Consider the following 12,822-nt stretch of genomic DNA (forward strand, 5'->3'; position numbering starts at 1 on the left):
AGTGCTTTAGCACTGGCATACAAATTACTAATTGGGTTCAGTACATTAACACAGTGGCAATGAATTAGCATAGGGATTACAAATGCTTAATTTTTTAAATGGATATCATTATCTATTGTGCTACCCACACTCTTGGGACTCTCACTTTGTTTAGAACAAAAACATTTTCAGTGTGTCTCGGTAAGTATTAGAAATGAAGGCACACACCTTAAATAGCACATAGTGAGGTGTTTTTCTTCAATCTATCCTCCAAAGTTCTTACCACATGGTCCAACAGAGTCTGAAAAGTCATACATTCCCACCCACGCTTGGAATAAAAAGAAAATTATCCACCATTGCACAGCTTATTTATGTTCCAGATCAAATGAACTGGATGTTCATGCCAATATATCTGGGGGGAACTTTTATTTACAATGAATATGTTTCGCTTTCAGATCTGCAAACATATCTTTGCTCCGAGTCCTTTCTATATGGGAAGTAAAGTACTGTCATGTTTGGAATAGGACCTTTTGGATAAGTATCATAAAATACTTTCCCCAAGGAAGTCTGTTAGGCTTCCTCCTTATTTAGATTCGGGATCAAACTACATTTTATGTGGCTGATCTGTGATTGAATCTCCTGTTGTTTTTATTGTTCCTTTAAAACTGCTGCACAGTTTTAAAAATTGATCAGAGAAGTGGAACTTAGATCAGGAGATGTGCAACACCCACCCTTGTCTGTTTCCCTAATTACAGCTTCAGGAAGTGGGGAAATGGAGGAAGGATGAAGAAAATATTAAGTCTCAAGCAAATATCATGTCCAGCTTTGCCACTTGAGATTTTTTAACTAGTGTCACATGCCGGTGGGTGCTCTCAGAAGATAGGGTCCCAGGCTGTGTACCCATTGCTGTTCACTCTGGCCCCAGTGGACTCCCACCCCTGTATTCTGAATCCATGTATGTGCAACATTATCCTTGATCCACAGGTATCCACAGGGAAGATCAGCCTGGTTCAAACTGGATATAAATACCTCCTCATTCCATTCTGTCCCTGGATAAATAATCCCCTTCCTCTGAATTTTCCATCCATTCTCCTTGTGTGGCAGAGAATCTCTCTCTCTCTCTTTTAATTGATGTGAGCCATTTGGGAGACAATTATTGACTGGAAAGTGGGATACAAAAAAAATATAATAAATCAATAAACCATCTTGGGAAATCTTGCCCCTTCTTGGTTTTATTATTGATCTGTAAGTTGTTCTTGGAGTCCTATCTAAAGAGATGGGTGAAACAGGTTTCAATAGCTAAAGAATAAATAAGTGCATTGATTTTATCCCCAATGCATATGCAGGAAAATAGCAGTCCATTGCAATGAACGCATAAGCAAAACCCCCTTAGGAGAAACTCTGCCAACAGCAGCAATTGCCCTCGTCATCATAGGCTGGGGTCCACCTAAACCAGCTCCTCAAATCTAACAGTTCCAGAGAAAAGGCTTGATCATTCTTTATGTAGTTCTGCCATTTAAGCTAAGCAAGTCTGGACTCAGCATTGTATTTTATGTACAGTTCTGGTACAATATGCTTAGCAGTCAAAGTGAATATCAAACTTCACAGACAACCCTTTTTTAAAAACAAAAAAAAAATCTGCATATTTATATAAAAATGAAATCACACATAATTCAGGTTTCATTAGCTTTAATCTGAACTTCTACATGATGATGATGATGCTCATTCAGACTCAACTATTGCTTTTTAAAATATCATAGACGGTATGCAACAAAACCCACTACAGAGCTCCAATTAGACATGGCTAGATGTTGGCCATGGGCTCCTTTCTAGGTGTTAAGGGATAAGGTTTTTGTGCACTAACAGGGTTGTAAGTTTGGCAGCTGGTCCATCCATTTTATTCGACCCTCTTGGCCTCTGGGTTCAGGCTCATCACTGTACCTTCTTAAATACTTGCTTACATTTGACGCCACAAGCTCTTATTTCCTGAAAAAGAAAAGTCAATACTTAATTGCTACTTCTTCAAACACTGTGTTCTTTGTAGATAAACACTGATGTCTTCCTTAGAATTGAATAGTATTCATAGTCAAACAGAAATAGCTGAATGATTACATTGGGAGTGTGTGCCCCTTTCACAAACATAAACGCTTATCTGGGGACATTTTAAAATATCTTCTCAGTATGAATGAAGATATTAGCTATCCAGATAACAAGACACTTCATTCTACTCTTTTATATCTATGTGGCACATCCTCCCTCCTTTCTCTCATTACACCTCAGTGGGCTGAGAAGGGCCTTTGGAGATGGCAATGTGGCCTGGGTAGGAACATAAGGGAGAGGCTTTTCATCAGGTACTGGGGTTCCAAGCTGGTTTTTAAACTTAAAATCAGCACCTCGGTCCTGGAAACAAAAGCAGAACCCAGTGCAGGCAGGCAAAGAGAAGCACAGTATGATCAAACCAGAAGTGGATTTAGGGGAGTGCCACAATTTCGCCTGCACTGGGCACCAGAATTATGTTGTAGAATGGAAGGTGAAAGGTTGGGGGGCACTGAATTTTGGTGCCACACAGGGTGCCATTGAAATTTGAGACTCCAAGGTCTGCCTCTGATCAAACGGCTGTTAACAATCCAGCAGCCATTTTGTGTACCAGTTGAAGTTTCCAACAGATATACTCCAAAGCCCTTTAGACTAAAGGAAGCATTCTGGAGGTGTTTCAAGAATCTCTTAACCTTCAACCTGAGTAGTCCCCATAGAGAATAGGATATTTGCACCTAAAAGGAGGTGTGGGAAAGTAATTGAGATGCCTTTGATTTATTAGAAAAGATCAAACTTGTATTTTTAAAGGAGATACTTTTGGACAAAGTTAACGTTATTTTATAAGATAACACTTTTTTTTTTAAAAAAATGACCTGGATGGTATGGGCATAATTTTCTCAGTCTAAAGAAGAACTTTTGATATCACTTCACAGAAAATATTAATCTAGTTGAGGAAAATCCATTCCTGGGGTGAGTGACCTAAAGCAGGTGAGTGATCTGAATGAAACTGGAAGAGGGAAGAAAGTGCACTTTAGATTTCAAAAAGTACCAGAAAGTGGGACAGACTGAATGGAAATGATTCAACAAATGAAAAAATACTGGCACACATTCTGTTCATTTTTTGTGTCAATGGATTTGATAAAGGAGTAAATGCAGCCAGGATGTGTGATCTCACAACAATGGGCTATCTATTGAAGAGAAAGGGACATCACAATACAGAAAAAACTCAGGAACAACTTGACAGCAGCAGGGAAATAAAGCCTAAAGTGGAATGGGAGTTAACATAAGATGTGTATGTTTTAATTAACTAAAAAATGCTGACTTGGAAAATAATCTGCCTGGAAAGAATGGTGAATAAATGCCGAAAGCTTATGGCAGATCACTTAATAGACGTTATAAAAGGATTAATTAATTAATATTTGGAATAGTGTCTGAAGTTCAATAGGACCATAAAATTATTACTGAAGCATCATAGAATAATTTTTATGGTGCCTGAATGCCCTACATATTCAGAAACTCTCAAAGATACAAGCATGTGAAGACGAGATATCCAAATACATTAATAACACAACAGAAGTATTTTAAAAAAAATGAGGAGGGGAGGAAAGATGAATGATGCTTTCAGAAGCAGGTAAGAGAAGTGATAATTTAAGCTGTCAAAAAGCATAAATAAAATACAAACAATGGTGGATTAGGATATGGCAGTTTAGAAATATCTATCACCTATCATCTATCTATATCTATCTATCTATCTATCTATCTATCTATCTATCTATCTATCTATCTATCCCCCACTCAAACCCCTGATGTGCATAACTAGTTTAAAGTAGATGTGAATTTGGTCAGCACCTAATGCTGTAGTCCACTTATGTTTGAGTAAACTCCCTTAACTCAAAGGGATTCATTTCTGACACACAGATAGGACTGTAACATAGTTCTCTTAGAGGTACTCTTGGAGAGTAGAGTAAGGCTTGGAAACCCAAGGATCTAAGTGGCTTGCCGGTAAATCACGTTACCAGAGACTCCACTCCCAACACACCACTCTTTCTAGTTACTGCTCCTTAACTTATGGTCTCATGAAGAAGTTACAGCCCTAGTGGTGGAAAATTATTTGCCAAGTAGACACATTATGTGACCCATGAGAGCAGCAAAATAACAAGAATGTGGAACAGTGATGGGATAAAATCAGGCCAAATCTTTATTGACTGCAGCAGGCAGGGCAAGGGTTAAGCCCCATGTTGATGGAATTGATCTGCCGGGATTGGACCTCCCCAAACCTGTTCTGTGCGAGTCAGCCAGTGTTGAACCTTGCCATGGTGCAAGCCCAGCAAGCAAAGTCTCACAGGGCAACCAAGGTGCAGATTTCTACCAGGCAAAAACCCCAACCCGAGCTTGGGAGTGCCATGATGAATTATGTCCTCAGGCTACTTATGGGGACCCCCTGTACAATGTTGATCTTGCTCAGTGCCATTTCCGCCCTCACAAAAACAATGTTCTTTGCCTAACAAAGGAAGGCTGTAATTTCACTGAGGGAAGGTAAAAGGTAAAGGTACCCCTGCCCGTACGGGCCAGTCTTGACAGACTCTGGGGTTGTGCGCCCATCTCACTTAAGAGGCCAGGGGCCAGCGCTGTCCGGAGACACTTCCGGGTCACGTGGCCAGCGTGACATCGCTGCTCTGGCGAGCCAGAGCCGCACACGGAAACGCCGTTTACCTTCCCGCTGGTAAGCGGTCCCTATTTATCTACTTGCACCCGGAGGTGCTTTCGAACTGCTAGGTTGGCAGGCGCTGGGACCGAGCAGCGGGAGCGCACCCCGCCGCAGGGATTCGAACCGCCGACCTTTCGATCGGCAAGTCCTAGGCGCTGAGGCTTTAACCCACAGCGCCACCTGCGTCCCACTGAGGGAAAGGTGGGGGCAAATCCCTCAACCATGTACCAATCAAGTTGAGAGAAATATCCCTTTCCAGCCCTGTCAACCAGCGACCCAGAATTGCTCAGTGAAGGCTCTAGCCCGAGGGTGGGCAGGCAGGGAGCTCTCAAGGCAAAATGGCCCTGAGTTCCAGCCTTATTAAGGCATTCCCCTCTCCTTTGCAAGGGCTCATGGGACAGCTTTTTCCCATGAGCCCACCACACAAACAAGATACTGGGCAAAACCTTGCCCCGTATTTTGCTGCAATCTATGGGTCACGGCACCACCAGGCAAAGGTGTCCCATGCTTATGTAGGCAAGGTGAAGTGAGGCTCCCTAAGTGAGTGCAGCACCATATTACATACAAATGGAGACACTGAAACCATTTCCCTATTCTTTATTTAGGAACCCCCTCTGCAACAGACACGCCAGTTATCCCCCCCCCCCCCCTGTAGTGATAATGGCCGCAGTCCTGGCAATGCTTTAATCAAAACAAACTACATATTTGCTAGAGGATTATCATGCAGATTCTTTCAGGTATGAATTCTACAGAAAATTAGCAGAAGGAGAAATTATGTGCAGCGTTATTATCACCATACATTTCTATAACACTATAATGGCTGAACTAAACTTCCTGTTAAATGTGTGTGTGCACTGACATTTTAAAGGGTCTTATCTTTTACTTTTAAAACAACAGCTTCATGGGGGCTCAGTCAAGATTGGCACCGCAGGAAAGGTCAACTCTTCACTGTGCTCCTGGTAAAAATGGTCACTGCCAGCTGTTACTCATCCTGAGTAGAAAGCTGCCATTGGCCTGACCATTACAATACATTATTATCAATACCTAGTTTGCCCCTAAGGATGAGATCCTAATTTCACTTAAGTCCCATATAATTAGGAAAATGTAAATATATGGGGACAGCAGGAATAAGTGCACTAGCTCTGTGTCCTCTGTTGCAACTGTCTGAAGTGTGCGTGGACCCTGCACACTTTATAATCCCCAAATGTGTGATATCAAAGGCTCCCTGCTACTTTCCCAGGTGACTAAAAAAGCAGCAGAGGGAGCAGAGATAGCCTGCTTCTCTAGCTGCCCTCCCTAATTGCAATGCCTGCACAGAGCCTCTCTTGGAAAGCCTCTCCTCCTACCGGAGGGGAGGGGTTGTGAGTGGGAGACGATTCCCGCATCATGCAGGGGGTGTTCCCGGTTGGGCACCCAATAGGGAAGCTCGTGGGGGTGTGGCTTGCTGCTCAAATGCAGCTGTGCCAGCCATCCCTGCCATTGCACACACATTTTCTTCGAGTCGAGAAATCCAGGAAACTCTTGAATCACGCGGTAGCGCGCAAAGTGCATTTTATGAATGGCCTAGTTATATCTCATGATGATATCCGGATTGGTGACCAGACCCTATTCCGGGATGAGGGCGCTCATCTTTCAGATCGGGGAAACGACATATGGCTGGCTAACATATCTAATAGTCTTAGGGATTGGTTGCAGCTGTGAGGGTATTGGGGGCGAGCCTTTCGGCTTGGGTGGTGGTTAGGCATTGGAATGTGTTGTTGGTGTTTCGGGGGGCAAGGTGTGACCATCGCCTTCCCCGACAATTTTGGGTATTCTGCTAAAGGAATCCAGCGGTCGTGGATCCTGTCCGATGTCAGTGTGGCGGGGGGCCATGGCACGACCCTCGGTGACATCAGGAGAGAACCTATAGTTGTATTAGCATCAATAGGCTCCCCCTACTGGTGGTTAACCCCTCCTCAGACTCACCCCTCTCCGAGTGGGTGGAGTCTAATGTTCCATGGTCCAATGCCTAAGCCAATACCTTCTCACATGCTGTAATCACTAAAGTTGTGGCCTTTTCCTTACCCATTAACCTTACATACTGTGTCCACGTGTCTTTATTCCCCAAGCGGGGATCGGGTCCTCGAATCACAAGCACATGCCATTAGAATCAATAGGACCAGCTTCCAATTAAATATTCCTAGGATTAGAGTGCTGGCGTTGAAACTGTTGTCTCATTTTACAGATGGCGAAGAAGTTGAGAGTTATGCAATAAAGGCTGCAGTGAGATGCAGAGGCATGTCTCCAAGTTCCAACCCAACTATCTCTCACTCATTTACTACTGCTCATCCTGTTGGCTTTGATGGAAATTCAAACTTGAAAGCTCCATCCATCTACAATCTCAATGGCTCACCTGGATGTTTACCAAGTTAGCATCCTAAATAAATGGTAAAGTGCATTTAGTAGGCAGTAAGTTCTCAGGGATGGGTTTGTAGCCCCCTGTGGGAAGAGGACTTTCAAGAGGGCTATAAACAAGATACTTGAAAAAGCAGCAGCAATAAACTTTATTAGGTCCTACTATCTCAGAAAGTCAGAAATAATAGTTAGGAAGAAAATAATACTTTCAAAAGGGAATTGCTCTCTTTCATTTCCTAAGCTACAAAAAAATTCTAGCCTTAAAAATAAAATAAAATAGCACCCTTCCTCCACTTATCCCTGTGGTTTGGGATGCAAAAATCTTCCCCAGCCACACACCATTTTGTATCACAGAGCGAGTCAAGGGCACTTCTGTTACATGCTTTCTCTTGTGTAAACGGATCAAAGCAATTTGACGGTTAATATAAAGGTTTGCTGAATTTAGAATGCTGCTATTTATGACAGGGACACGAAAGAGATTATTGCCTTAGAAGTAAATCAAACATAATGCCAATGCTTAATTACTCCAGAGTTAGCCAGCATAATGCACAGGCAAATTGCGGATTATTGCATTTAGCCATATGAACAAATAAAGACTTTGGGGAGTGGAGAGAGGTGAGGGAAATATATCTGAAACATTACATGTCCTTACCAAGTGCATTTCGTCCCCTTCAATCCACTGGGTCCAGCCACGGCCTTCTTTTTCTCCTTTCTGTACACAAAGAAGTTTATCTCCGTCCCACGTCACACAGGTCTAGTAAAATGCATTAAAAAACAGTATGATGGTAACTTTTAAATTAATCAGCTAAAATATTATTATTATTATTATTATTATTATTATTATTATTATTATTATAGCTTCTTCCAAAAGAAGGCAACTGCTGTTTTTCCGAATAAGTCAAGAATGAGGGAGATAAACTGGTGTAGCCTTCAGTTTAAGTGAGAGATTCATTAGAGTCTAACTCGCTCATCCCAGTGGAACTTGCTATAGGATTTCTCCCTTAAGAGTTGTTTGCAGAATAATACCTGGAGCCCAATGGAATGGGAAACATATCACCCTGAACAGACTATAATTTAATCTATTTATATGCTTTTTATGTTGTATAGATTATTTTATTTTGCATTTTTAAAAAAAATCTTAGTAGAGTTGGTTAAACTATTTATTTAAGAGGGGACCATCTTTGGTTGGGGGAGATAGACAGTGGAAATGTTAAAATCTTGAATAAACGGTTAAAAATACACATCTATTTGGTTTCTCCGATTTCTGTGGGTTTTTTTACACAGTAGATATACTTGGGTTAAAAGAAGGGGCTTTAAAAACAATCCACAGTGAGAAAAACACATCGTAAAAGCTAAGGAACAATAAACTCCACTATAGTTCAGCTCCTGTCTGTATGCATAACCTGTCGATTTGATAGGCTGCGGAAAGGATAGACTTGGTCAACAAATGATGTGCTGCATTATAGAATCTCCACAGCTTATGCTAATCGGAGCTAGTTTAACAGAAGTTAGTGGAATTACACATGCATTTAGCACAGATGTAGCCAGAAAAAAAGTTGTGCCAGTCTAATGCCCAGTTCAAAAGCGGGAAATAACTAGATTCATTACAAGCACTTTGATCATTCCTCACTACAACGGATTCTGTTGACAAGGCACAAGCAGCTTTTCAACCAGCAGGAGGAGCCGCTGTTCAGCATTTTCAATCTTTGGCTACAAAGCCAATTGACCTTGGGAAAATGCAGCGGTTTTTATAGTTCCTTTTTACCAATCTTTCTTTCAAGTGATTTAGCATGGCTTCAGAAAGACAGAAGGCAAGGGACTTCTTAACCCAGCATTCTCATAATCTATGATTTCCAGTAACCCATTTCCCCCCACCCCCACCATCTTTGGGAACCATATGACTGTAGTAAGGGGTGCTTTCTTGGCTCTTTTATTAATACTGCGTCTACTTCCCCAGACAGTTCAAATAAGGCAAGCACCATGCTAAATGCAACACAATCTCCATTCACTTCAGTAGGACTTGCACAGGGCTGTACAAACACTGGTAACATAGGACCAGCGCCTGACTGAATATTCCCTGTGTCCTTCCCCACTCCCTCCCAAATGCAAGACACTGGATTCAGAGCAGCCAGTCCCCAAATATATAGATAGAAATACTTATTCCTGTGATAACATAAACTATAAGCCTGCAGCCCATGAGCTGGCTAATTAGTGCATGAAGATCTACACCAGGAACAAGGGGGAAATAAAGATGTACAGTAGTAGTAGCACCTCCTATGAGACCATCAGTGACTCCTATTGACCAAGAGGCCACTGCAGAAGTGGCAATGGGTGGGCACTGGGCAGATCTGGCCTTCAAGGGGTGTGCTGCAGTTGTTGCTGCCACCACAGCAACAGCAGAGGATAATTCCGTGGAGGCTAGATCTGCTGCCCCTGCGGATCTTGCTGCCTGAGGTGGTCACCTCCCATTGCCTGCCTATATGGGGTGGGCCGGCCCTGTAGGGTGAGGTGCTCCAAGTGAGAGAAGGGCTGCCCAGCCATTGGTTGGTGAACTTCCTTGGAATCAACTGTGTGGGGTGGTGATGGAAGAGGAGAAGGGGTCTTGGGATTGAAGCACCTGAACTTCCTGCTGATTCTATTTTAATGCTGCCGCTTTAATAGACTTTGACATTATTTCAATACCAATGTTTTGATTTTTAGATTTGTATTAAAACAATGTTTTAGATCTTTAGATTTGTATTATTGGCTAGTGTCTTTGGTTAGTTCCTGAAAAGGTTTTTAGTTAGCTAAATGTGGACATCTTTTTTCTTATTCTTCTGATTAATGGAGGAGATTGATCTCTGATAGGTTTAGTAGGAAAATTTAAATTAAGAGGCAGGCTGTCCTCATTGTGTTAGCTGGCTATAATGTGCATATAACACACAGTGGTACCTCAGGTTGGGAACACAATCTGTTCTGGGTCCACAAAGTCCACAACTAGAGCGGCATTTCTGCGCAAGCGCGGAGCGCTTCTGCGCATGTGCGAAGCGCACAGAACGCTTCTGCTCGCAAATGCACACGCGGCAAAACCCAGAAGTATACACTTCCGGGTTTGCTGCATTCACAAGCTAAAAAGACGCAACATGAACGTAACCCAACACGAGGTATGACTGTATTAGGATTTATAGAAGGTTTTAAATGGATTTGGCATACTTTTACCATCTGGCCTGAAGGAGTGGGTAGAACTGATGGTGACCTGCTGTGACTTATTTGCAAAATGTTTTGAGAATAAAATTGCTTGCTATTATACCAGGTGCATAGCACTTTTCCTTTCCTTTGATTCCTTTGATTCATTCTTACAAATGTCTCCTCACCTCCACATTCACATTACCTCTATAAAAATAGATCTGACAACCTGAATTTCTTGAGGCAACATGTACATCCATCCTAAGTCAGATGTGTATAATATTTTAACACCACCTAGATTTCCTGAGACCTCTTTCACCAACTGCAGGAAAGTGAGGAAACATGAGTGCCTTTGTTTCTTATCTTAACACTTCTACTGTAAAGTGCAACAGGAAAACACATATATTTAAGCTATTTCTGCACTGGGAGTTCACGCTTCCCTCCCCAGTCCCATGGAGGAGACATGCAATGTGCTCCTTTGTACATTACAGTAGATGCATGAAAAGCACAAGCCATTGGCACCCCCTGTAATTGCGTAAGAACCCTGGAAAGCATTGCAACATTGCAATGTTACTGAAGTTCACTAATGAATTCAGCAACATTTAAATCTCAGATTAAATAACTTTAGGGAAGGCAGTCTTCCTTTCTTTTGCAATCCACATATCCTGGAGCTATGATGTGTGAGAGAGAGTCCTACTGGAGTTTACGCATAGAAAACAAAATGTTTTGGTTACCCCATGCCCAGGAAACTTCATTATTCTTTGCTAACTAGAATGTTTTGCATGGTGGCTCCTAGCTGGAAGATGCGCATTTTCTTTAAAATGTAATTTAGTTTCATAGCTTCTAGTACTAATGCTGCTGGTTCCATTTCCAATTGCGCATGAAACATACTAAATCTTCCCTGTTGAAATTCACTCTCTTATAACAATTTAAAGAAGCATGTTTATTTTAAGTGTTTCCCAGTGGCGCTCAGCATCAACAACATAAGGGACCAGAACACTGCCTATGGGAAAGGAACAGTCAAGGATAACTGTGCACAGCAGGCAGAGAGAATTCCCTAGAAGGCAACATGTGTTCACCCTGGAGATAACACCTGTCTTGAAAGCTGAACAACTCTCCCCGTTTCTAAACTTTGAGTGGATACACTTCTCATCCCTTAGAGTATACCACTTAGAAAACAAAACAGCTTGTTAACAAAAGACACCATGGGAGTGAAATATCAACTAGTACTTGGTGCTGCTGTCAGGATGCTAGATATAAATTCTCTGATGGAAGACAGATCTCACGACACCTTTAGCTACAGTTTCCTGATGGAATTATCTGCTGCATGGGCACTGCAGTTATCCCTGGCCATGTGTGATTTCTTTGCCCGCTGTGGGTTTTACATTAAAACATGTTGAAAACAAAACAGTTAAAGGCAAACTGAGGCAGTAGCAGCCATGGGAGGAACTCTGTATGTGAACAAACAAACACACACACAGACGTAACAACAACACAAAAGCAACAAGAACTGGCCCCAACAAATTGGTGGTATCTCAGCTCAGGTGTTCCTGGATGAAAAGGATTATTTTAGATCTATTTCCATTTGGATTCAGGCCTGTTTATGAAATTAAGAAGGCTGTTGTTGCCTTGGTTCATCTATGGTGAAAACTACATCTTGGAGGCTTTCAGAGCCATCAGTGTGAGTATCCTTTTGGACTGGCTAGTTGCCTGGCACTTGGAGACACCATTATACAGTGGTCTCAGTCATTCTTGGATGGGTGCCTCCAGAAGGTGGTGATGGGGGAAGAACTGTTAGATTCCTTGGTCATTGTCCCTCATGGCTCCATCTTACTCCCCATGCTATTTAGCATCTATATGAAACTACTTGGTGAGGTTGTCCAGGGCTGCAGGGCTCCTTGTCACTTTGTCTTACTTTGTCCACTGTAAATATGCTGCAGGTGGTTAATTGGTTGTCTTTTAAAAACATATTAGTTGATGCATTTTATCCCTCTTGTTGTACTGTTTTTGACAGTTCTATTGTCTTTAACTTCTTTCTTACTGCTGCTAGCCACCTTGAGCACCATTTGGTAGGATACAAAGCTAACAAACAAATTTGGAAGGAGACATTACCAGACACCTATGGTGTGTTTTGTGTATGCGTATAACATTTAGGATTATTTGCAAATATAAAGCTGAGCATAGATTAAGACACACGGCACAGCATTTCCGCAAGCAGCAATTTCCCTGCCCCTGCATCAGTTCTCCAGAGAGGCATTCCTTCCCTCACAGATGCTTGCAGCTAGAGGTGAAGGAATCTGTCAGTTTCCGTTTCACATTTGCTTTGACTACTGCAATGCCATTTACATAGGGCTTCCCTTGAATTTTGCCTGAAAGCTGCAGCTAGTGCAAAACACTACTGAATGGTTGCTGTTTGGGGCAACCTCTCACCAACATCTCCATTGAAAGGAGTGGACTGACTGCCAATTTGCTACCGTGCTAGATTCAAGGTATTGCTACTGATGTATCAAGCCTGATGCAGTTCTGCAGCAGGGTACCTG

General features: G+C 42.2%; 1 protein-coding gene across 1 annotated transcript in view; it reads right to left on the minus strand.

The window, feature by feature from the left end:
• Positions 1-1,651: 1,651 nt before the first annotated feature.
• Positions 1,652-12,822, minus strand: part of RBP1 (retinol binding protein 1) — a 38,812-nt gene continuing 27,641 nt past the window's right edge. Inside the window, exons 3-4 of the mRNA XM_079975951.1 lie at positions 7,770-7,871; positions 1,652-1,965 (exon numbers count right to left, since the gene is read on the minus strand). Coding sequence (XP_079832077.1) covers positions 1,912-1,965; positions 7,770-7,871 — 156 coding nt within the window. The 3' untranslated portion in view covers positions 1,652-1,911. The remainder of the gene's footprint in view (positions 1,966-7,769; positions 7,872-12,822) is intronic.

Source organism: Podarcis cretensis, assembly GCF_951804945.1.
Source record: "Podarcis cretensis genome assembly, chromosome: 5".
Lineage (NCBI taxonomy): Eukaryota > Metazoa > Chordata > Lepidosauria > Squamata > Lacertidae > Podarcis > Podarcis cretensis.